Genomic DNA, 24,786 nt, shown 5'->3' on the forward strand with positions numbered 1-24,786 from the left:
GTATCTTCTTTATCTTTTCATCTTAGCACATGATTCTGGAAATCTTTGTAAAATTAATATGTAATGCTACATATAAAAAGTATTCTGTTGTTACTCTTTTTGTAAAATAAACCAAAAAGTTATGCATCTAAATAAATCATAATGGGGAGTGGATGGCTCAGATTTAAATGAATTATGACATTTAGAAAACCTTAACTGTTATAAGCAAGCAGCCATCTTTGTTGAGAACTGGTTAAGATATCACTATAGAGAATTGACTCCAAACCACAGAACTGGGGAAAAAAAAAAAAAAAAAAAAAGGAAAAATAAGCCACACAGTTAGCCATGCTGTCTAGTTCTCTACTTATAGGTATTTACGACAGCACTCTTGGACTTTTTTGTCTCAAAAGTTGTTAATAACAGAGAAACAAAGATACATCCTATTTTCCATACAGTTAAAAGATACTAAAATCTAGTGTATGTTAGGTCTGAATAATCTGGTTAGAATTAAACTACTTGACTAACAGTCAATTTTATCTCACTGTGATGACGGGCTAGCAGAATCAGGCCAATAGCCCATCTCAGGGCCACTGTAACATCAAATATCATTCAATCAGTCTGTCATCACCCTGCTTACCAAGATTTTACGTTACAAAATGAATGGCTGAAATGAACCAATGACAGAATCAAACACATCTGTTGAATTATTAGGGCAGATTACTAGTTCATTAGATGTCACTGGGCAGTGCCTACTCTTAAGTTTGTCATGGTAAGCAGTTAAAAATTCAGGATCAGACTCACTAAAGCTCTCTGCTTCCTTGCAGCATTCCAGTAATAGCAGCTAACAAAACCACGGGTGGAGCAGCCCAAGTGGCACAAGTATGAGGAGCATAGTGAATCTTATCTTAAAATATAAATTGTTTATGCTTAAAGTTTCTTAACACTGTATTTTTTTGCAGCTTGTTATCAGCTTCACACAGTAGCAGTATTTCATATTTGGCATTTGTTTTAAATATAGTGAAGGATCTATCTGTCTTAGGGAGATAAACCTGTTTTCTACTCTTAACTAATGAGTACTTAAGGTACCCATCTATATAAGTAGTTAAGGGTAGAAAGCATTGCTAGTATATGCTTGATGCTGTTATTCCAAAGGCATTTACTACAAATTTTGGCTAAACTTAAAAATAATTCCAAACATGTTAAGGAAAGGATAAGTTAAATGCACATAAGTAACCTGTCTAGAAAGTTGAGTATTTATAAATTAAATGGATTTGTAAAGAGAATATAATTTTTAATTTTTTAGTTTGTTTTCTTGTAACCTTAATTTTCATCTAGGACATAATTAAGATTGTTTGGAGTAATATCATTGAATTTAGGCTTCCTACTCATGTAAACAGTGTGATTAACTTCAGCCCTATTTGCAGTGGGGAAACAAGCAACAGTTGCAGCTGAAACAGCATAAGGGTTTTGCTTCCTTTTAGATATTTGTGTTGCCATTAATCATATCAAGGATGACACAGACTACTAAAGGCAAGACTCAACAAAGAAACTGTCTTTAACTGTTTTCTAATTTGTTTTATTCTATTTTCTATTTATATAAGCTGCAGGCAGTTGTTTGTGTAATAATTTATGTATGTAATGATTCCAGCTGATTTCTAGATAAGTTTATGCTATTATATACAAAAAAATGGGTGTAGGTTGTTTATTCTCTAAAGCAGTTCAGATGTGACACCAGAGCACTAATGGTGCAAGTCTCATGCTGAGTCCAATAGATTGTGACATACAGAGTTCTTTTTTAGGTATATGTCATAGCTGTGTAGGAGGTGAAGAAATGTTTCTTCACTTCTGCCGTAGTATCAGCAAAGTCTCGCGCAGTGGCTCTAATATGTTGACAGCTTGGTGAATCCTGAGTCCCTCCATTCGGTTATGGAGTTGAATTTTTCTCCCTGTGAGGTTCTTTTTTTTTTTTAAAGTAACATGAAAATTACTCAGATTTGGACTGTGCTGCCTACTGCCATGGAAACAGAAAAGTGTCTTTCGGGGACAAACACTGAAATACCACTTTTTTTTGGTCTTGCATCCCTTGTTGAGCTTTGAGGGGTTCTGGAACATTTTCATGATGGTTATGAATTGGACCTTGGTCTTTCTGAGTACAGGATGCAGTTGGGCTTTCCCCCTTTCGAGTGTGTGGCTGGTTATGTTTATTCTCTCCTTATAAAGAGGCACTGGATCAGTATTTTTAAACAATTGTGAGGCAGTTGATCAGTGAGCTATCTTTGAACATGGGCTATTTGGCTATTTATTTACTTGTATCTAAGCTTCTATTCTGAGGGGAAAATGAGATGATTGAATAGATTTTATTTGAGGTAATTCAGCCTCTATATTAGGAGCAAGATAGAAATTTTGCTATTTGCATTCCTACAGGGGAAAGATAAATATGAATTTCTTTAGCTTTCAAAGTCCTGTGCCACCAACTTTAGTTTACTTCCATGTATATTTGGCAGAGCTGCTTTTGCAAGGAAACAAACATCCAAATATGCAGTTGTTCAATCTTGCCATTGGGAGTCATAGAAATTTATGCTGTCATTGGATATATAAGGCTGAAGGAACTCTAGCAGTGATGTGTTGCACACATTGTCATTTACTCATTATGGTGAGATCAAATAGCCTTGAATCTCACCTCTTGCTCCAGGGGGAGCCATGAAATGGATACCATGTTGTTTATATGACATCTATGCTTGAATAACTATTTGGCTGCAAATTAAATCAGATAAACGGTAGAAGGGAGAAAAGAACTTATTTTGACTTTGCTAGCAACAGGATGCAACCATAGTCTGTAACACATGTATGGGTGTAACAACCTTAGATATTACGGTTGCTTTGTATGTTTAGGTGACTGATGGGGCGAAGATGCAGAGCACACTGGAGCTTACCTAAAAACTTCTGCTTGCAAATCAGAGTACTAGTAATATCAACATATTAAACAAAGCTGTTCAGAAAATAGCTTTTCTGTCAACTACCAAAACAAACTGACATTTAGGTTTGTGGTGCTTTTTGCTGGAAAGTCTGCTAGTTTTCTATTTTGTCAGAACAGCATTTCCAGTCAAAACCTGTTTTGACATGCACATGATGACTGGGCTGTTCTGTATAGCCATATTGGTTAGTTACCTCATTATCTGAAAAAATAGCTAGCTATGCTTATTTTGTGCCATCTAGAAAACTACAATAGTTATACAAGACTTATTAAAAAAGTACTTTAACCAGAAGTATTTAGCATTTAACTTTCATTTTTTTAGTTCTGTGATGCCTGTTATCTGCCATGATCCTGCAATTTCATATATTAAAACACAACCAAAGGGAGTAATAGCTTGTTTGGGACGTGCTGCCTGACATCACTGGTGTAATTTCTGTCAGTAGAATACAGCTGGTAGCAAAGTCAGGCTGTGCTATGAGTAGAGAGATACCTAATGATGAACAAAATAGAGGTGCTGAAAATCAGAACAACTCTGAACTTTAAGACTATCCCTGTATGCCTCAGTGTTTTTCACTGGGTTTATTCTTCTTAACGCTTTCTACTGTTAAAATAGAGAGGTAGCTGGAATCAATTTCAGTTCCATAAAGGGAAACTAAAATGTGGTCAGTTGGTTCTGGGGTTGTAAGTTTGAAACCTGCTGATGACTGCAGCCAACTTTTGTACAGATTTCGCTGAATAGAATCAGAGACTTTGGTTCTATTTCTCTAAGTTCTATACATACAAAAGATATGTCTGTCTTTGAAGACTGAGGTTTTAATTTTGGTATGTGAAGCTGCAGAAGTTGCTCCTCATTCTGAGTTTATCACTGGAACTAACAAGCAAGGATGTTAAAAAAAATACAATTATAGGACATTAGAAGCAGCACTGGCAGGAATATCTGCATGAACAGACTTTTGATAAGGAAAAAATGCATTTTGCGCTGTGCAAAAAGTACATTTCTGTGCATTAACTGTTAATGATGCCCCTCTGGCCTTGCTTACATTTGTAGGTTTTAGCGGTGAAGCTTTAACGATGGAAACTTCAGTGTAGCTAATGCTCAGGAATTATGACCTTGTCCTCTACACCTATACATGACCCCATTCTACACTACGCCTAAAATGTACCAGTGAGGAATCAACTAGTAACAATTGTTAATATATGCTCGATATACTCAGTGCTGCTGATTTTATTTTTATTTTTTAGTTTGCATTAAGCCATGTATGGTGAACTAAGTGAAATTTTACATGAAGTAGGGAATATGACACTGCCCAAAATTCCCTAATCATCTTTAATGGGTTGCTGTCATTTTCTGTAATATCTTTCCATTTCCAGGCTTTTTTCTTCTCTGATTCCTTCTTTCCAAGCACCCCTATCTGATATTAAAAATGTACTATGTTTCATTATTGATCGTCCTTAGTAGATGCAGGTTCTCTGTGTTAAAACATGAAGGTCACATATTCCTAGAGAGGAGAAACTGAGGGAAGATGGATAGATGTTGATATAAATTGGCGGCATGGTGTAAATCATCAGAGTAATTCAGGAATGATGGCCAGATTCACTGACTGAGAGCAGGGAACCCATGCAAGCTGCACAGTATGTAGCAAGTGACAGTAAAACCTGTACACTGCAGTAAGTATTTTCTGTAAATCATTTATTTTAAAGGGAAGGGGGAAGGGATGTTCTCTATTCTTTGGAGATTTGAAGGGGAAAAGTAATATCTGTGGGAATATTTGTATTCTTCTAATTGTGAAACCAGGGTGACTGACCTTAGTACTAATTTTACAAACTTTAAGAAGTTATAACAAATGTATCTTTCTCAGTAATCTTGCAGATATAAGGTCATTTACTTCACAATCAAATAAGAATAGAAATATATGCTGCTGTGATAAAAGGCAGAGGTAATTCTGTCTTTCCAAAGGATAAAAGCATCTCTGCAAGTACTTGTTATTCTTTACCTTAAAGTCAAATTGAAAATGTGTTTCCCTTTAAGTTCACATTCACTTTGAATATAAGAAAAGATGCACATGGGAGGATTAAACTGTTTTGGCCTATTACAAATAAGTGCTGGAAGGCTTCATTTGAACTTAAGCTGTTTATAAAAAAATTTCAGTGATGAAATATTATTTATTGTGTGAAAAATCAAGCTTAATTTAAAATATAATTAAAATCATCCTTGCAGTGGAAGTTTTACTGGATGGGTACTAAAATGAGTCATGTTCAGCACCCAAAGAGATTTTGGTAGATAACATGTTTTTTTTAGCGTGTATTCTTAGAGTTGTGTTATCAAATATAAGCAAATATGCTAAACTTCAAATGTTGAGGTACAAACATACTAGATTTAACATCAAGAGTTGTGTTGGTTGGAATGTTCCAGTCATCATTATAAGGAAGCAGAGATAAATATTGTACATGGTTTTGCAAAATGAGTTGAAATGAGTAAAATGAGTAAAAACAGATTAGATAATTTCACTGATCTAAGATTTATTTTTAGCAGCCAAACTGAAGGTAACTTTTATAGGGGTTCACATCACTTTGTGTTTTTATGTACTTACAATGGAATGATGACTGGAGACAAATAGGCCTTTCCTTTGCTGGAAAGGGCAGAGGGGTGCACACGCATGTGTGTTACATTTGGGATTTTCTATTGCTTTTGTAGCAGTGATGCAATCCTACCATAATGAATAAGGGATCTTTTAGAAAAACAGGGTAATATATTTAGTGGCTTGTTCAAGTGACCTTCTGTTGAGATATATTCAGTTGTGTTTTGGTTTGTTCTTTATGCTTGTAAAATAATTGCTTCGTTTTAAAAATTGAAGCAGTCCTTTAGGACTGTGTATCCTCAGGGGAAGGAGAACATTTTTTAGCTAAGTATTTTAGGGTAAGCTAATAAAGTGAAATCGTCATGTGTCTGCAGTAACACATGTTTCTAGACAGATGAGCTACAGCTTTACTGTCCTACTGGTAGGGGTTGTTAGACTGATAATGTGAATTTATCTGAAACTATTTTACTACTCTGTCAGGTTGGTTTGGCCAAACTTCAAATTTCCATAAGAAAAGATAGTTCTGTTAAAACTTCTGTTAAAACTCTCCTGCCATATAAAGGGTTCAAGCTTGGGCTCCTGTTCACCTTGGTTCAAAAAGAAAACTTTTAACTTAAATCTCCAGTAAGTGTATTGATTGCCAGGCCAATAGTTATCATTTATGAGTAACTCTGATATTGTTTTACCTTGGTCTCATCTCTTTCTTTAGGAAAGCTTTGTTATTGGGTGCATCCTGAGGTAGGACTGAAGAGCTTAAGTCTGAAAAAAAGTATTTCAAGAGAGGAAAGTTATTTCCTGCTTAATTCTAACCATGAAGCTTTTTCAAAGTACTTTCCAGTAGTCAGATAAAAAGTGACTGATAATTGTTACCAAAGCCAGGACATTATCAGAGAATGTATGGTGGTCTGGAGTGATGGCAGTTGTAGGACACCACTGCTGCAGAGCTGGAAGTTCAGTCCTCAGTCTTTGCTGATGGGCTGAAAAGAAGCTGAGGATCACTGCAGAGTGCAGAAAAATTTGTGTTTCATGAGATGTTTTTGAAAATTTTGAAAAATTTGAAAATTTTTTTCAAAAACAAAAAATCAGTCAGTGTTTTAGAAGCATTTTCTGCTAAACAAAGACACAGCTGTCATCCCATTGAGGTTTACTTTACCTATTTTCCCATACCCCTATGCTGATTTTGGACATAAATTGGACTAGCTGAATACCTGTGGCACTATGGTACACTGTGGTAAGTAGCTAGATCTTTACGCAGTCTGCTTGTTGCTGTCAAAAGATCTCCTGAACTTGTTTCTTCTAGGAACAGCATCAGGTAGATATCAAGTAGGATCAGAAAAAGAATTACTCATCTGGAACGCTACAGATGAAACATTAAAAGCAGATGCAGATGTGCAGATCGGACATTAAAAGCAGAGGCTCTGTTTCCCTCCAGTGTATCTTCTCACAAAAAGTCTTAGACCCACTTAGAGTGTGCAAAGACCAACACTAAAATGCTTTGTGACTTTCAGAGGAGATAATTCCACTGAGAAATTATTTATTCTGGACTGCACATATCCAGTAACTAGCATGAATTGGTGAAAATATAATTTTAAAGTAGGTTATTTTTTCTGTAATTGTTTCAAAATTGGTTAGAAGACTTTTTTTTTTCCTTTTTTTTTTTTCTTTCCAGTTGCCTATATCAATAGATATTAAAGCTCTGGGGGAAGTTGTTATACGTTGTCACTCTGATACACACGTAGAAGGCTGATTTTTCTAATAAGCGATGGGTATTTTTGCTGTCATCTGTTTATTTTACTAGCAGCGGCAAGCCATTTCCGCTTCCTTTCACTTCCCCTCACTTTAAATTCTTTCAGCAAAATCCTTCCATTTGCCTTAACACCTGGGGTTAATATTGTCTTGTTCAGATAAATACACTCAATTTAATGTAAAATTCAGGGTAGTAATTGGTCTCTGACATGCCTGTAAACAGTGGCTTCTGTCAATCCAGTTGTTATCTAATCACGTCTTTTCCAGTCAGAGCAAATCCTTTTGTACAGCCTGGTAGGACCGTCTAGATCATGGACCAAGACACAGAAAATCTCATTTCTGTTGCCACTTTGGACAAACCATCCCTCTTTTTTCTTGTTTTGCCATCTGCAAAGCGAGGGTGGTGCTGATCCCTGTTGTTCAGACTCTGCCTGGAAATCTGCCTGAGGCAGGGTGTTTTTGGTGGAAGTCCACAACGTCAGGCCTGTTCTCTCTTCCTCCTGGAAAGTTCTAGAATGCTCCGGAATGACCCGAGCCCCTGCTGGAAGGGTACCTCTGCTAGATTCCCAACATAATAGTTATTCATTTAAAGTTTGCAGAATGTGGTAATCAAAAGAACACATGCAAAACCTTGTAGATACCAGGGATTTTGCCCCAGGTATACTGGAAACAACCAACCTTTATTTCAAGCTCAAATAATAATTTCAATGAATAATTGCAAGCCCTTTAAGATGTTTTGTTACACAAAAATACCTAAAACTAACCATGCTCTAAAAACAACATGTGCAAACTGGAAATACAAAGGCCCCTTGTTCTGTGATCTTTTTATCTCAGTAAAAATTTACAGTTTTGGTGCTCTTGGCTTTAGAAACAAAGGCCTGTCCTCATGCTTCATGTAGCTCCTAGTGCTTTGAGGACTCGTATACAAGTCCTTTTTCTGTTGCAAATATCTGGGGTTACGCTGTTATTTGCTTTAATTTGCCTCATCTCACTTCAGACTCCTTTATTAGGCACTAGGTTCCCAGCATAGTTTATGATCTTTTTTGAGAGCAAGTCGGTGCAATTGTCTCAGAAACCTGCAGCCATTTGTGTCAGTTCTTACCTGTAGGATGAGCTGGTAACAGGTCTCTGCTTCGTTGTTGCAACACCACCTTCCAAAAGCCAATAAAACACTCTGTGATGCTTTGGTATTACAGTGGCAAAGGCCGTGTAGCTACCTTAGATAGGGACTGGCCCAACATGTTTGGGTTTTTTATTGAAACCACATTCATGGCTCAGCTGCTTTCCAATGTTTTGCACTTCCTTTGCTGTATTACTATATTCCCTAGAAATTGCTGAAGTGATACTCTGATTATAAAGTGGCAGATTTCTGGCTTGTCCACAAACTGTGCACCAAGAAAACCTGCTGCAAGTTTTGTATCGCTGCACAGCCGCAACATGAATGCAGGTGGTGGCTGGAGAAAGAAGGGAGGGTGTTTGCTGCACAGGCCATCGGTTGCTTCTGTCGTGTCAGTGGGGGCACAAACAGTGGATCAGTCAGGGGCATGAGAGCTTTTAACTTCTCTTTCCACATTCCTCCTCTTCCTTCTCCAGTAAATCTCCAGTAAAAATCAAGTGTAGCCTACTTGACAGGGCCACCAACATGGATTTTAATGAAGAACTTAGTAAAGTATAATCAAGGCCCATATATGCCCCTCCCGTCTGTGTGCGGAAGAGGGAATTTGGCTTGTATGTCAAATCTGAACAAGATTAATGTCAGAGATTTCTGCTGTATTTTAGTACAGAAATGGAGCGCTACATCAAAGGCCTCTGAAAAAATAAACAGAGACTTCAGATGTAATGTCAGCTTTATTGGAAGGGGAGTAGATTCTTTTTGGACAGTTTTCTGAATTAGTAATAGCTTTTCTGACTCTCTTTTCTGGCTGCACTTCAGAGCTGGAGAAGTTTTAATTTATGTTATACCAGCAAGTTAGTGCTACATATTTTGAGGTGTTACATTATATTGTTTATAAGGTGTATGTAAATATGGCACTGGAGATGTGTTATAATACTAGGCCATATAATGTTTCACCTGTAATATGAAGCACTAGCAACATCTGTGGTTAAGGTGTTGTGAAATAACCTTCAGAGGGTGCCTCAAACAATCCAAGTTAAGAGCATGTGAGCAGTAGGAAATGAAAACAGGGCAGGCAGTGTTTTTTTACACGGTGTTGAGTCAGCGTAGGGTTTTGAAGTCAGTGTGCCAGTGTGTTAGCGTGCTGATGAGAGCGCAGCCACAAGGGTGTCAGCTGAGTTCAGCGCTGCACTCCGGGCTCGGAGCTACGTATCCTGCGCTGAACTCCCCGTGAGGAGCTGCAAGCCACGCTTTAACGTTCGAAAGTTGAGATGCCAGATCATGAAGCTAAAGAAAGCTGAGGGGAATATTCAGTCAGAGGCTATCATTAAGACCTTATTACTGTATAAAAATTGCCCCAGTGGTTATAGCTGCTCAGCAATATCCACTAATACCAGTACTGCCTCTGGATTGTCACTAGACACTAACAAAAATTGCTGTGGAAATCCTGGGGATGAATTCCCTGCTTTTCAATCTCTCATACTTTAGCTTCAAATAACATTTAAGTTGTCAGTATAATGAGTGTGCAGGAAGCATAAGAAATTTAAAGTGCATTTAATATTCATATTCAGAAAGAATGTAATTTGTTCTTTAGAAGCATACCTGTTCACTCTTTTGAGTACTGTCTCACCCAGTAGAGTCCCAGTCTTTGTCGGCATAACAAGATGCTCCTGCAGTCTCTGTTGGGGTTAACAAGATATTGCTGCTGTACGGATCGCTGAACCTGGAGACATAGAACTGATCGGGAATGTTTGGATTAAGTTGTTCTTGATTTTTGCTTAAAACGTGCTAATTGAATGTGTATGCTCTGTAAAAATGTTCAGGACGAGCTTCTAAGTGAAAAGGGTGGAATGGGAACGCCGTTAAGAGACATGTCAATAGCTGATTATATAGGATGCTAGCCAAACCAGTTTCAGTTGTGCCCACACAGCTGCATTTTTATAAGATAGGTTGGTCTCCTAGCACAGCATAAGAATGTAAGAGTGATTGTCTGACTCAGACCACAAGTCTAGTCCAAACAGAGTAGTCTGGAGGCTGAAGTTGATTCCTAGAGAGGAAAGGCTAGCCCAAAACCTGGGATTTTCGGTGTCTCCAGAGGGTGCTACAACAGGGCTAACCAACCCCCGATAGATATATTGGGTAAATGTGTCTTGCATGGCTGATATTTGTGTTATTTTGTGATATTGTGCTTGTTAATAGGTTCTTCTGTGTGAACACACAGAAGATTCACTTAATGCATTTTTGACCTTTCTCTTAAAATGAGTGAAATCATACCTAGAACTGCCTATTTCAGGATTTATAGTTCAGGTGCAGATGTCCACACCTGGTCAGAAGAATCTCACTTGTTATGTCTTTGGAATACACCCACTGCAGCTTCTGGAATTTGCCTCGTTTAGTATCTTCACACATGTAATTGGGCATCTACAATTAATTGATAGATAATACCAGACTTAATAGGGAATGATTCTGGTGTAAGTGGTTATGGCCAAGTAAACAGTGAAGGGAGGAGCCATCATTGTGGAAGTGTTGTGGCTCAGCAGACATGAAGAATATATATATGGGGTTTTTTGGCAGTTTCGTATTACTCATTTCAGGAGAAAATATACATTCAGAACTGCCATGGGTTTTCACGCTGACTCACTACTCTGCAAAGTCCATGTGAATGCTGATGAAATTTCTGTTGGCTTTGGCATGTGCTGACACAGTTCTCTGTATACAACTAGAAATTAAAGACTGCATTTTATTTCCTGGTAGCTACAAGGTGGAATTTGTATCTTTTGTGATGGCATGGTCAGCACACAAAGAATCTGAGTGTTTCCATAAATTTCTGATGGAGGATATATGTGATTGAAGCCATATTTGTTTAAGTCTACAAGGTAGGTTTTTCATGTTTCATTAGGGTTAAGATGTGGTTTGGGGACAGGCAGGTTGGAGATGGCATAGTTGAGAGACGATGCTGGACAGCAGAGTATAGCAGGTAGGGAGTGAAAGACAGGATGTGAGAAACAGAGCAGATATTTGGGAGACGCTTAAGTACAGGAGGTAGAGTATAGAAAGTTGTCCATGCTTCTAAAGAAGAATTATTTCTTAAGACCTAGAGGGGGCTGGCCTAGAGGCAAAGCTTGATGAAAAAAACAGGTCATGAGGTCACTGCAACATTTGTTTTAAAACTCTTATTTCTTTTCTATTTGACTTTCAGATTATCTATTTAAAAGCTATTTGTTCTAGTTTGTGTTCTAATAAAATTCAGCTTTAGAGATTTATAGCCCTTTTGATGTTTTTTGAGGTATTTCCTATTAACCCACATGAGAAAGTAAATACAGCATGATCAGAAAATTTGAAACACTGACAGGCCAGGCTAATAGGACAGTCACAATACTGAAGAAGTTAAGAGTATATAAAGCTTTTGAATGTTGAATGAAGAGATCAACGTTCAAAATACAGCAGCATTTTGGCTTTAGATGCACGTTGAGGATTTTATCACCTTTAAGCGAAGTTCTGCATTTGAATTTCCCTTTCACTATCTACTTGCTTTAGGAAGCTTCCTTTTGTGACTGTGTAATCATCTAAGACATCAGGGGATCCTGGCTTACATTTTTTTCTACTGGGATGATGATGCAACACTTGTGGGTTTGCCTCAAAAACAGACAAAAGAGTATGGTATAATTCTGTGTATTGACCATACCTCTTAGAGAACTGCTGGAAGTAAAACCTGAACAGCATGCTTGAGAAGAAGCAAGCTTTTGAAAACTGGGAAAAGAGTTGTAAAAGGAACTAGAAATACTTTAAATAAAGAATCTAAAAAGGGGCAATGCATTTTGTGTGGGATTTGATCCCTTCTTCTCGCACCGCATTACCCAGTGCTAAAAGGTTCCAGAATACTGATTAGTATTGACAAATGTTATGAATAGTAAATAGTTGGAGTTATGAATCTTACCTTTAATGTGTTTCTGTGTAGAAGTCAATGAAGGGTTAGAAGACTGACTTAAGCTATGATCTAGTGGATAGGCTCTAATCCCTCCCTTGATGGACATTTAATTATCACACAAAGTAGAATGGCTTCATCAGGAAAGACTGCAGTTCTAATCCAAAAGTCTAAATAACTGTGTTGTCAGGGTACTCTTCTGTGAGAAGTCAGAAAACACAAAAACTGGGCTTTTATACATCCCAGGCCAGTGCCCTAGGAACAAAGTGAAAGATAGGTCTAGAGTGGGTGTGACATGTCTGCGTTTTAGGTAGGTCTTCTGGTGTCTTACTTCACAGCTTCACAAGAAATCTGTGTGTGTGTGTGGGGGGGGGTTGTTTGTTTTTATCCTAATATTGATCAGGAATGTTTTTGATATTTCAAGTAAAGTTTAATAGAGGACGGAGAAGGTTCTTACAAATACTGATCATAACATCACAAAGCAAGAAATGAGAGTCAGCCTATGGTGACTACTGGAGTATCAGAAAGCTTTAAAAAGATGCCTGATTTATTCTGGACCAGTAGGAATTATGTTTTTAGTACTGAAATATTAAAAGGTAAAACCTACAGGAGGTAAATGCAATAATAAAAAGCAAGTAAAAGATGATGGACCCAGAACTTCCAGTTGTTAACATGACTTTGATGCTATTCTATATGGGGAGAGTGTACCTCTAAATATTGTCTTCCCCTGGGCAAAGAAGAGGAGATGCTAAAGCCATTCTATTTGTAAACTGAAAATACATTGAATTTAAAACAAAATGTCAAAGATTTTCTAAAGCGAACGCTACACTCAGCCTGTCAAGGCTTAATGTCAAAACAGTTTTTGTAGCCTCTGTTACAGGGAAAAGTGAAGACATCTTAATTAAACTCTATCTTTGTTGAGGACACAAGGAAAGCTCCTGACAGAATGTGCATGCTAACTATAATCATACATGCTGCCATTGTCACTGACAAGGAAAAAGAGCAATAAAGATGGGCTGCCAGTGACTGCTGTCACACAGGTTGCTGTGGAAGAGACAGATCTGAGAAGGTTTTGATTTATTGATTCAGTAGAATGTTGCTGAGCCTTTAGAGACAATCTGTAATAATTACAAGACAGAATAATTCTTCCTACTTTGGGTCATTGCCATAGTGTCACACTGAACTGTTCAAAATCAAGGCCCAAAATAAGATCATTAAAATAATTAGGAGGTATGAAACTGTCTTTTGATTTTGACCTATACTGAAAGCTTTTTTTCCTGAAGCCTAGATGTTTAGAATTAAATAAAAACTAATATTTTCAGATAAACAGTTATCTGACTATAGGAAATAGGATTTCAAGAGAACAAGTAACATAAAATCTATAATAAAACTGTGAGAACTGGGAATACTTTGGTAAAGGTCATCTACCCTCATCCTGTTTGTTTGTATTTTATTATTTGGCTGTATTCTCTTACCATTGCCTTTCTCTTTTATGTGCGTTTGGTCTGGTGGGAAGAAAAAGGCATGTGTGGGATGCAAAGGATAAGGGTAGTTGTTGGTCTGTCCGTATCATTATGAGGGAAGTTACAAGATAATGCATCCAGTGCATCTGGAGACAGGCAGCAGCACTCTTTTGTTGATGTTTCTAGGCATTGCTGTTAGCTCATTGTTTCTAAAGGACAAGAAAAAAAAAGCGTGGTCAAGAGGGATTTGAGAAACTCCTCTGGAAACCTTCTGAAGCTGAGACTGTTTCTATAGTATGCTGAAGTGACGATGGGTAGACAAACTCTCCACGAGACTGTAGTTGCTGTTCAGTAACCAAAACACTATAAAAATGGACTTTTCTTTACTGCTTCCTGCCAGAGTGTCTCAGGAAGGACCTGAAAGGAAAGTTTATCTTTCTTCAAGGATAAGAGAGAAATTCCTTGCCCAATGAAATTGTCTATTTCTTCTTTAAGATGTTTACCTTGAGTCTGTACGGAGTAGTCTTTTTGACTGCTGCTTACTATGAGTTGTGCTGAGATTAACAAATTGTTTTATATGACTCCATCACTAAATTTGGTTGCTTTTTGGCTGGGATAAAAGCATCTCACTGTCAAATTCCCACAGTTTTTCTGAGCGCTGTTTAGCTAAAACAATCAGTTTATTTTCTACTTTGATCTGTAGATCTGAAGTGCTGTGTTATATATTGACAAAATATTGCCATCTAGAACTAGTAATTTCCTGTCAAGAATAAAAATTTTAATCTTCCTAAGGATGGGTAGAATCTTAAAGTAGAAAGGACATTTGTAGGAAGGTGGGGAAAAGGGGTTCTAATAATCCCTAAGAAAAAAGAAAATAACAAAATGGAACATTACAATTCCAACATTTCATGGAAAAAAAGACTAATGTAGTCTACAGAGATCTACTTTTCACAATGAAAATATTGATTTGTATTATGCTATTATTAGTAAGTTCCAGTTTTAAACGAAACATTCAAGTGAAAGAGCCATATTTGGGGCCAATTTTGTTCAGTTCTCTGACAATTGAAACCATTAAAACACTATACAAATGAGCTAAAACACATGACTAAGATCCTCTGCTATCATGGTAGAATAGCTATTATTTCACTATATTTGAACTTGGGTGAACAAATAAATGGGGTTTTCATACCTTGTCCCATCTTATGTAACCTGAAATTCTAGCTGAATTGAATAGCTGTCCACCAAATTATTTCCATTCAAATATAATTTTGGGTAGCAGGTAAAGCAGAGTTAAATAATATTTCTGGCAAGAACAGAGAAATGGTTGTATGATTCCTTGTTAAAAATGTTAGAAAGTAGGTTTTATTTGTGAATTTAAAAAATAAATAAAGTAGAATGATGATAAAGAACAACTGTGAAAGGCACTTCTAAATTTCGCATTACTCCCTTTGAACAATGTGTAGGTGTAAACAGCTGGTGATAATGAGTTGACTGTAATTTGCTTTCTTATGAGATACTTCCTTGAAGCTGGAAGCTGATTTTGTTCATGTTTTGGTGTAGAAAGAGTTTTTTAAAATACTCATATTTTTACTGTAAATGCTTTCTAAAGCTGAAGTTTTAAGAAATTTAATTATTTTCTTTAGTCTTTTAACGTTCAGTTTTAGTATGTATAAAGCACGTATGTTTAAAACTGTCAGTTTGGAAATGTATATTGAAAGCATGCATTATTGATAGGAAAAGCACCTATGTAAAAGGAACTCACTTTTCATTTTTAAATAATGATTAAATAATGATTGAGACAGTACATTCAAAGAAAACAGAGTTTATGCTATTTATAAATTTTGAAAGAGTTTCTCTGAATACAAGAGATTATATAAAACAGAAAAACTTGCTAATGTAAAAACTCCTGGAGGGCAAAATTTGCAGTGGACAGCAAAAAAAGGAAAAAAAAAAAGTAATTTGCTTACATGTTAATCATCAAATATTTATACTAGTCATTTCCATGCCTCAAAGATTTTACAGTGTTAATATTTATGGTAACAGTTTTTATGATATTTGCAGTTTATTTGTTCATCTTACATTTTTAATTTAAATGGGTTTATTGGTTTAATATGACTTTGTAATACAAACTGACAATTTATTTTGTAATATAGTGGATATTCAAGGAAAACTTATCATTTTCACAATCATTCCATAGAACTGAGTCCTTACAGAAAACTTTAACATTCTGTTTAGAGATGGTTTTATTTATAAGTCATTATTTTCACCTTCTCTAAGGATACTGTAAGTAACCCAGCATGACTGCTCGTGAGAGCAATTATACACAGATTCAAGAAAGGATTTTGTATTCTGGCCAGACATTTGCATGAAAATAATTTCTGTTTTAACAGTCCATTTTATTGATTATCTATCTCAAATTCTGTATGATTTTGGTTCATCATTGTGAAGCTAAGCATGATATCATAGATACTCATTTACTGCTGTGTCCTCACAATTTGATAGCTTATTGTGCTGGTTACCTGGAGTTGGGTCTAATAGTTGATTTCTAACATTAATACCAATGTCTTGTACAAATAGTGCTATTAGGTTTTTTTAAGATATGATGTCCTTTCCCTCAACACTGAGCCAATTCTGCAGCAGGTTAATATGTGATTTGGTAAAGCACCATCCTTGAGACGAATCATAAAATTGTTGCTCTGTAGCCTCTGCTCAATTGTTGGCAATTTTCCTAAATGTACAGTGTTAAGCAGGGTTGCTTGCCTTTTCAGCTACCTACATTTCCCATTTACTTTTAGCTTACTAAAGTATTTTCCAGTTATTTTCTCTGGTTAAGAAGGGCTATGTCTTGCCCTGATTGTGAGTGTTGTTCACTGGGGGTTGGAAGAGGGCAGATGAATAGTATCTGCCTCTTGACTGGTAAAGTATTTTGGGAACTCTCCAGATGGGACTACTACAAAATATTATAGTAGATATGTTTATCACTTTTGGTAGAAAGTAAAAGGAGAGAGACATATGCAAGTGTCATTAAAACTTAAGTAAGTTACTAACATATATGAAATACGAGTAGGGTTTTTACATGTTTTGTTAATTTCTGTAAGGCTCTATATTTACTGATATAGTTTAAAATTTGTTGTAGGGCCAAATCTAGTTTAAATCTTTTAACTATGTACAGTACTTGTTTTTTTTTTTTTCTTTTTTTTTCTCTTTTACCTCTGTTAATTGTAATGAAGGATGTCAAGGCAGCAAACAGGACATAAAGCTGGAGTAATAATATTCCACAGAAAGATTTTTTTTTTTCTTCATCTCCATCAGGATTCACCCTGTTTAGTACTACTTTAAGACAGCCATGCTGCTTCAACCGACTTCCTTCTACTGTGAGAGAAATAGGGATAACTCTTGGAAAAAGTTTTGAGGCTAGTGACAAAATATGTTTGTCTTTCAGATCCCCAGCTCAAGGGTATAGTGACCAGGTTATATTGCAGGCAAGGCTACTACTTGCAAATGCACCCCGATGGAACTCTCGATGGAACCAAGGATGACAGCAGTAATTCTAGTAAGTGACTGCTATAGGGGAATGTATTAATCGCAAACACAGATTGACTCATTCACATATATACGTGCAGACACAATTTTAATGGGTTTTGAGGGTTTTGGAATGTGTTTTGTCAAAAAAAAAAAAAAGGTTTCTGTCAACTTAAAATCTAATAACCACCAGCATGTCTCGTGCAGAATGTTGACCTAAATGTATTTCCAATGGAAACAAAGGCAGAAGTGCTGGTAGACCTCACTGGTGAGACATTTGGAGCAATGTTAAGTCTTCTGATAATTTCTTCATAAAGTTTTTATTTAAAAGAATTTTATTATCTGTGAATAAATAAGTTAAAAGAAAGAAAGAAAGCAAATTCTTTGAAAACCTGATAACATAGGCCCTGATTCAGCAAAGCAAAAGAATGTATGTCTAACTATAACTGTTTAAGTCCTATTTAAAGCATGTACCAAAGTACCTTGCTGAATTGGGGCTGAAGAGACTGATCCTACAGTCCCTATACCAGCAAGAGTTCCAATGATTTTAATAGGATTTCTGCAGTGTAGGGACTGCTCTACTAGGTAGTTCTGAAAAATATTCCAAACAAAAATGGTGTAAGTCTTGAAGGTCAGTGTGGATCACTGCTTTGCTATATGTCATTTTGTGTGATATTGGCACATATCTTCATTCGGTTAACATGTATACGTTTGATAACATGAGCTGCAAATGATAATAAAGCAAACCTATTGTTATTCTAGAAACAGTGGATTTTTAATTTTCCATTTAGCATAGAAAATTTGTATTTTTTATTCAACTGTAGTTGGGGATATTTATGTAAAATATTTCTATATGGTCTTAAGCTCTATTTTAAGCATATTGAATATAAAACATTTATCTACTTATTATGCATATATAAATAAGCCTCTAGTTTCCTCAAGAATGTTGGAATTAGGCTACAGAAACTAAGGGATATGTGGTTTCTGCTTTTATTTGGGTAGGCTCCCATCCCTGTTAATGCATGGGTATCATTTTCAACATACTTCATCAGCAGATAGCATGATCCTCTTTTATCTTTCTAATTTATGAAAATTAATTAATCTATTTTGATGTATATTTCTAGCTCTGCTGGTTTTCCAGGTTCTTTTCTTCCCCTTCTGTTCCTTGTTGGGTTTTTTTTCCCTCTCCTTTTGCTTAGCATGTCCATCTCTCATGCCCATTCCTGTACTGGATCAGATACTGAGACCTTGTACAGATCAGATCATTACTGCTTTTTATAGAAGCTTTGCCTATATGACATCTGAGAAATAAGTGTCTTAGAGTGTGTGTGTATATCTTCTCCTCTCTCTTTCTGTCTTCCTCTTATTTTCAGCTTCAGTGAGGAGGTGTGTATGGGCAGTAATTCTGGAATGTTTTATATTATTTCTATGTATTTATCTTGCAACTCTAAATACAGAGCTGGAATCTTTGCAAAGCTACCGAATAATGCTTTGCTTTTCTCTTTTCGCTGTTACCAACTTTACTAATCTTCCTTTCTTTCCTTACTAGGTTATTTTTCTCTTTCCCCTCTTTCCTGCCCTTCTGGGCTTCCATCTGTCTGCCCCTCTCTCTTATTCTTCTCAGCTGTTCCAAAATGTAGAATGAATATTCAATATTCTAAATATTCTAAAATGTAGACATTGTCAAAACCCACACAAATACCAGATAAAAGTACTTTATATTTTGGATATATACTGTTAGATAATATTATGTTTTCTTTTGATGTGACTTTTAGGCAAAAATGAGTTTTTTTCTATGAAGGGATTTTTTTTGTCTCCTAAAATGGTGTGATATACTGTTTATTTCTTCATTAGTCCGATTTCATAGTATTGTTCGATAAAGAGAGGCTAGACCATAATGATGTAAAGTCAATGTGTTTCCCAGGAAACATATTATCACCAGCTTAAATTTTGCTAGTATGTAAGTATCAACACCGTATCAAGAGTTGAAAAGATTAATATGTTATATTAAAGTTTATATATTTGGTATATTCAAGAGCATATGAATATGTGTCTCTTATCTGCTGTCAGTCTTTCTCCTTAGTTCTTTCACCTTTCCACTCTGTTTCCTTCCATTTCCTGTTGAACTCTTGATTTTCTGTCACTTTTCTTTATTTTACCATATTTTGGTTTTCCTTTTCTCATTTGCTTTTAAAAATACATTTTCTTCGGATATAATTTCTAGTCTTTCAATCTTTTTTTTTGTGAGCTCCTTATCATGTTAATTCATGTCTGAGGCTTACTGGTAAATAAGTTTTGGCAGCCGCAGAGGAAGAAGTGCAGTCCCAGTTGCAGCCTTTCCCTCCTGCTGGGCTCAGATTGGGAGGAAAAGATCTTCTGACTGCTGAGTTTGCAGAGTGTCTATTTAATGCACACAGTGTGGGAAGGGATGGACATATATTAGCTGTCAGTAGGTGAGATAGTACTCTTACCTTGATAGCAAGGATAACTTTCATTCTCTTTATAATCGTTTTGAAGTGTGTTTCATAAAAACACAGGAAATTGAGACTGCCGAAAGGCATGCATCTCTGCTAGCCTTCCACATGCGTTCTGCGCTATTGATTGTCACTGACACCTGTGAAAGAGCCCTCCTCACATAATAGACCGCCTGAGCAGCTGAGTGTCTTGGAGAAGCCAGAGTGAGTGAATAGTGAGGAACAGAGAAGTGCATTTTCATTTTTAGCAAGGAAGCTGTTTGAAGTTTGGTCCTGCTACCACTTTTTGCTGCTGTTGCCATTTATTCTGCATCCATGTGTGTCAAGCAGTTAGAGGACTGCTTAAAATAAAAATTCCGTCAAGAAGTGCATATCTCATTTTTGTACTTTTGTATGTACCTCGGTAAATATGAATTGCACGCTGTTGGAATTACAGTGTTATAGAGGGGTAGTTCAAAGTAAGAATAAAGTGGAGTCTGTTCAGTTTGAGTAGTTCTGTTAACATCCATTCCTTGTTTGTCTTTAAAGCTTCTTGGTAGTCTCTTTAATGTTAGCTTTTCGCTTCTATATAAAGTCAAAATAAGTTTTAGCAGAGATTTCCGTGAAATAGAGCTGTCAGTACAGAGCTCCCCAAAAATTCCACTCTGCATCTTTTTATAGTACATCCTCGTCAACTGTTACAGTGTAAGTCATTGTCTCAGCTTGTCTTAAACCTGAGTAAAGGCCAAGGTCTGCTCACATAGACAGCAAGATTTTTAATATATCGTTGTGCACAAATGTTCACATGAGAAGAAGCATGTGGGAAAAGAAAGATCAGATGTGACTCCTTGTAGCTGCATCCCTTAATGTACTTTTTTCTGCCTAGATACCGTGTTGGTGGCCCTGCTACCAGAACCCAACCTAAATAGAATGATGGGTTTCCATTCATTGTTGTCATCTCCTTTTTATATTTTTTACAAGTTAATAATGTTTTGTGGTGGAGTATTAACTTATCCAGGTGTTGGTTAATGGTACAGAGTTTCCATATAATCACATCATCAAAGTGAGGCTGTTAGTTTAAACCACCTTGTGTGTACAGCCTGTATTTTTGCCAAACTTTCAGTGACGTGAAAGAGGCTTTTTTATGTTACTTTTCTTCTTTTAGCTGGTTTTCTCTTTCAAATTCATGTAAAGCCTTAGAGTTTCTGATACTTGTTTGTGACTTTCTTGTAGTGTAGGCAGGAGCAATCATGGCTAGAGCAGTAGACTTGGTTATTGTGATCCTACTTAGCATAGCTGTTCTTCTCCAGCTTCTATTTTCCTGGATTTCACTGAAGTTCTCAGCATTACTTGGTGCAAATGGAACTTGCTTCAGGGTGTAGGAGTTTGCAGTTTTTTCCGTAGGCCTAATGATTATTAATTTGGAAAAATGAGCTACTATACAGAAACTACAACAAAAAATAAGAGGGGATTTCCATGTTGTGCTCATGGTAACAAATATGGCTCTATGTTCCCCTCCTGTCCTCCTCCCCACCCAGTATCCAGTATTAAAATAAGGTTTATCACCTATTAAGGAAAGTATCATTTCTGTGGAAGTTTACCAGTCGTTGTTGTCTAAGATATAACATTACAGTTGTGTTTGAAACAGGCTGAGAAAACATTGATCATTTATCTAGCCATATTTCATTAGCTGGCAATGCCAAAATTAAGCTTCCCAAGAAATTTTGATTTCGTTTCGCTGTGCACATCTCTTGTTTAGTTGTGCAACAACATGCTTTACTTCCTTTATGACACTTAATACCTAGAAGAGTTTGTGTTCAAGAAATCATGCTGCTATTTAACATTCCTTTATTTTCATCTTTTCATACATGCTCCAAATGGTTATTTTTATCTTCCAGATTGAATATGGAAGTTTTAACTTTTTAATAAATCTTTCTAAATTACTGGCCACTAGAATATTTCAGTTTGACGATATTAATAAAAAAAATCTTCACAGCATCCTTGTAAGGCAAAGAAAATAATTACAGAGAAATAAGGCATATGAAGATTAAAAAACACCTACAATATTGTTAAATTTGGACTACTAAGCTGAAATATGCATGGTCTGATTTTTCCACTGTTTTTTTTACTACAGTTTGTACTCAAAGAATTATACAGGTGTTTAGTCTTTTATTTATGTCACCTTTGGGAGTTAGATAAGCCCATTTCTCCCATTTGCTGAATCTTTGTCAAGGTTGCATAATCGAGTCCATGTTCAGCCATACTAAACAGTATGTTTTAGTTACATCTTGTGTAACATCAGTCAGGTGGAAGGGGTTTGCTCCGTAAGAAATGGATAGCCATGTCTTTGAATATTAACCTCCCTGCACTCATTACTCATCTAAAGGATGTTTTGATGAAGTCATCATTTTTGTCTTTAGGCCTGTACATGGGAATAAATTAAATGGATAGTTGCTTTTAACCTATTCAGTACTGTGTGATGTTGTGCTGACTGATGCTAGGGCAGTGCATATGCAGAACAGATAGCAAGTTCATAAGCCTTAAGTAGCTGGTCTCTAGCAAGCTATACTGAGAAAAACAGTGATCTGTAATGGCAATTTTCTTGTAGCTACAAATCAGTCATACCTGAATAGACTTTGGCAGGGATATCAAAGTACTTGATTTCAGGCATTTCAGATTTCAAGTTACTACATTGTGATGGTATTATATTAAAAAAAATGAGAGAAAGAAAGAGAAATATGGGATTTTTTTTGTGTTTTGCTCAAGTACAGGAACGATTTATCTTATCAAAAAGTGGGGTTTCACTAAAACTTTGGCTTTGCTCCAGACTTGTGAAGGATTCAGAATCCAGCTCAGATTTATTCCAGCAAATCTCCTCCACAATTCTTAAAAGAATAACAAGGAAAACTTTTTTTTCCATGTAAGTTGTTATTGTAACCTGCCCCACACATTTTCTGATCTCATACGTGATGAGAGTAGGCTTGCAAGCATATGAAAAGGAAGAGAAATCATCTACTTTATAGTCACAGTTTAGATGGAATACAGGGTAGAGCTAAGAGACTGTGTACGGGTTCAGGGCCAGGGAGGAAAAAAGGTTTTAATCACATAATTTTTGCTGATTGGGTCACTTGATTTCTCTGCTGTTCCCATCTCGTATTTAGGTTTGGATTTTCCAGGATTTATGCTTAAACATGAAGTATGGGAGAACTGAGCACAGACAAAATTATATTTTCTGGGCTGTTCAAGAGTCCAGTCTCTCAACTCATCTGTATATTTACTGAGCTGGGCTTAGGTAAATAAAGACATTCTGGGACCTCACTCCCCACTTATTTTCGGTTCTGGACCATTGTCTTAGAGATAGACAAGAGCTAAGAACATGGCTTTTTTACACTCCCTTTCAGGTAAGGATATAGCTTTGGCTTTTTAGGTCTCCTATGCCAGGAAACTGGAAAGCGTTGTGCTTCTTTAAGGCAGATTCTTATTAGAGAGAGGGATAGCACAACTGAATCTTCAGAAGGTTTGAAATTTGCAATTGGTATAGAAATATTGCTCAGTAAAGAGTATTGCACAGCCAGGTTCTGGAGGAAATTGATTTTCCCTTGGCCAACTTCTGAGCACATAAAACTCACATGCTGTTCCTTACTGGTGCATGTTTTGCTGATCGCTGTATGAAGCATACACTTTGGTGAGCATTTATGAATCAATAGTTGCATGTAGACTAGCCTCCCTAGGTTCACCAAAATCTGAAAGATTTTGCAGTAGATGCTGAATATTCTGTATGTGCAGAATTCCGGCATTTGGGCTCCCACTCTAAAACTTTATGGTCTTAGACTAATTACAGCAGCTGTGACAATCTCTGCTTAAAACTTGGAAGCAGTAAAATATGCATAATATCTTCTCTACAGTGCTTTCTAAATTCACCAGTAACTATAAGCCACTCGAGTAATTTTATAGGTTGCATAAAACACTGTCATGTTAAAGGCCTGTAGTTCTCCTTCAATGATTGCTGGGTTTTTTCTAGTTTCACTGCTTTATTTTTTATTAGTAATACATTAAATGAAATCCACTTTCCAGAAGTTTGGACTGGGCCGCTATGTTATGAAGTTATTTTTCTTTTAGCAGTTTTCTGTGGATGACTCATGTTTGTGTTCACCTTTTTCCTCAAAAAAATATTGCTTGTTTTTCTTCCTGGTGTCTCCTAAATAAATTGCAGTGGAGGGCAAGCCATAGTTGCTGCCTTTCTTCTAGTATGGTTTTCATATCCAGATTTCCTCCTGGGCTTTTTTTTCCTCTAGAAAAAAACAAACTTAACTGCCTACTTGTTCATTTTTTTCATTTGTTTCTTGGTCCTTTTAGCTTTAGTAATAAGCCTTGATGGTCAATTCTATTTGAAACCCACTTGTTCTGTGACAGACTGACCCTCCCTTTCCTTCCACCAATCCAGGTGGTTTTGCTGGCTTTGGCTTTGTTTCAGTTGAGGGTAACAGCTGTTATTTTAAGACTTCCAAATTATGTTGTACATTTGAAAGTCCTGAAATCATGCAGTCTATAGCCTGTATAGTCCTAGGGTATCTCATCCATTACTACCATATTTCATTGATTCACATCTCTTTTAGATTAAAGAGGGAATCTTCTCTGTACCAAGTTTTTTTTTACAGTGACCAGCCAAATAAGATCTAGCATGACTCAGGCTTGAAAACTATAATACATATTTGTGCTAATTCTTGTCTGAAGTCATCAGTTCTATTCTGTTTTGTAAATCCATAAATTTCTTCTTCTGTTCTTCTAGAGCTCTTTTTAATGTATTTTTCTTTCTGCAGCTGTAGGAAGTACCCTGCTACAATTCCTAGCTTTACAGTGGCTTTGTAACTTCCTAAAAAGATCTTATGCTACATATTCATTTTCTGCATGAGAATATTCCAGATAATGGTGCTGTTGAAGGAAAGGATTTTTTTCATCTTTAAGTTCTAATAGTCAACATATATTTTTTTTCAGTTATGAAGATTTGGTTAGCCTTATCATAAGCTATCT

General features: G+C 36.4%; 1 protein-coding gene across 6 annotated transcripts in view; it reads left to right on the forward strand.

Annotated features, from left to right (window-relative positions):
- The window catches only part of FGF14 (fibroblast growth factor 14), a 411,876-nt gene that overhangs the window by 285,085 nt on the left and 102,005 nt on the right, over nucleotides 1-24,786 (forward strand). For 4 of the 6 annotated variants that reach the window (XM_026121620.2, XM_026121628.2, XM_026121629.2 and 1 more), the window contains one exon: nucleotides 17,223-17,333. The exons of the other annotated variants lie outside the window; for them this stretch is intronic. In XM_026121620.2, the coding sequence (XP_025977405.1) occupies nucleotides 17,223-17,333 (111 nt within the window). The remainder of the gene's footprint in view (nucleotides 1-17,222; nucleotides 17,334-24,786) is intronic. 6 annotated transcript variants of the gene reach the window in all.

This window comes from Dromaius novaehollandiae, chromosome 1 (assembly GCF_036370855.1).
Source record: "Dromaius novaehollandiae isolate bDroNov1 chromosome 1, bDroNov1.hap1, whole genome shotgun sequence".
In the NCBI taxonomy this organism is placed as follows: domain Eukaryota; kingdom Metazoa; phylum Chordata; class Aves; order Casuariiformes; family Dromaiidae; genus Dromaius; species Dromaius novaehollandiae.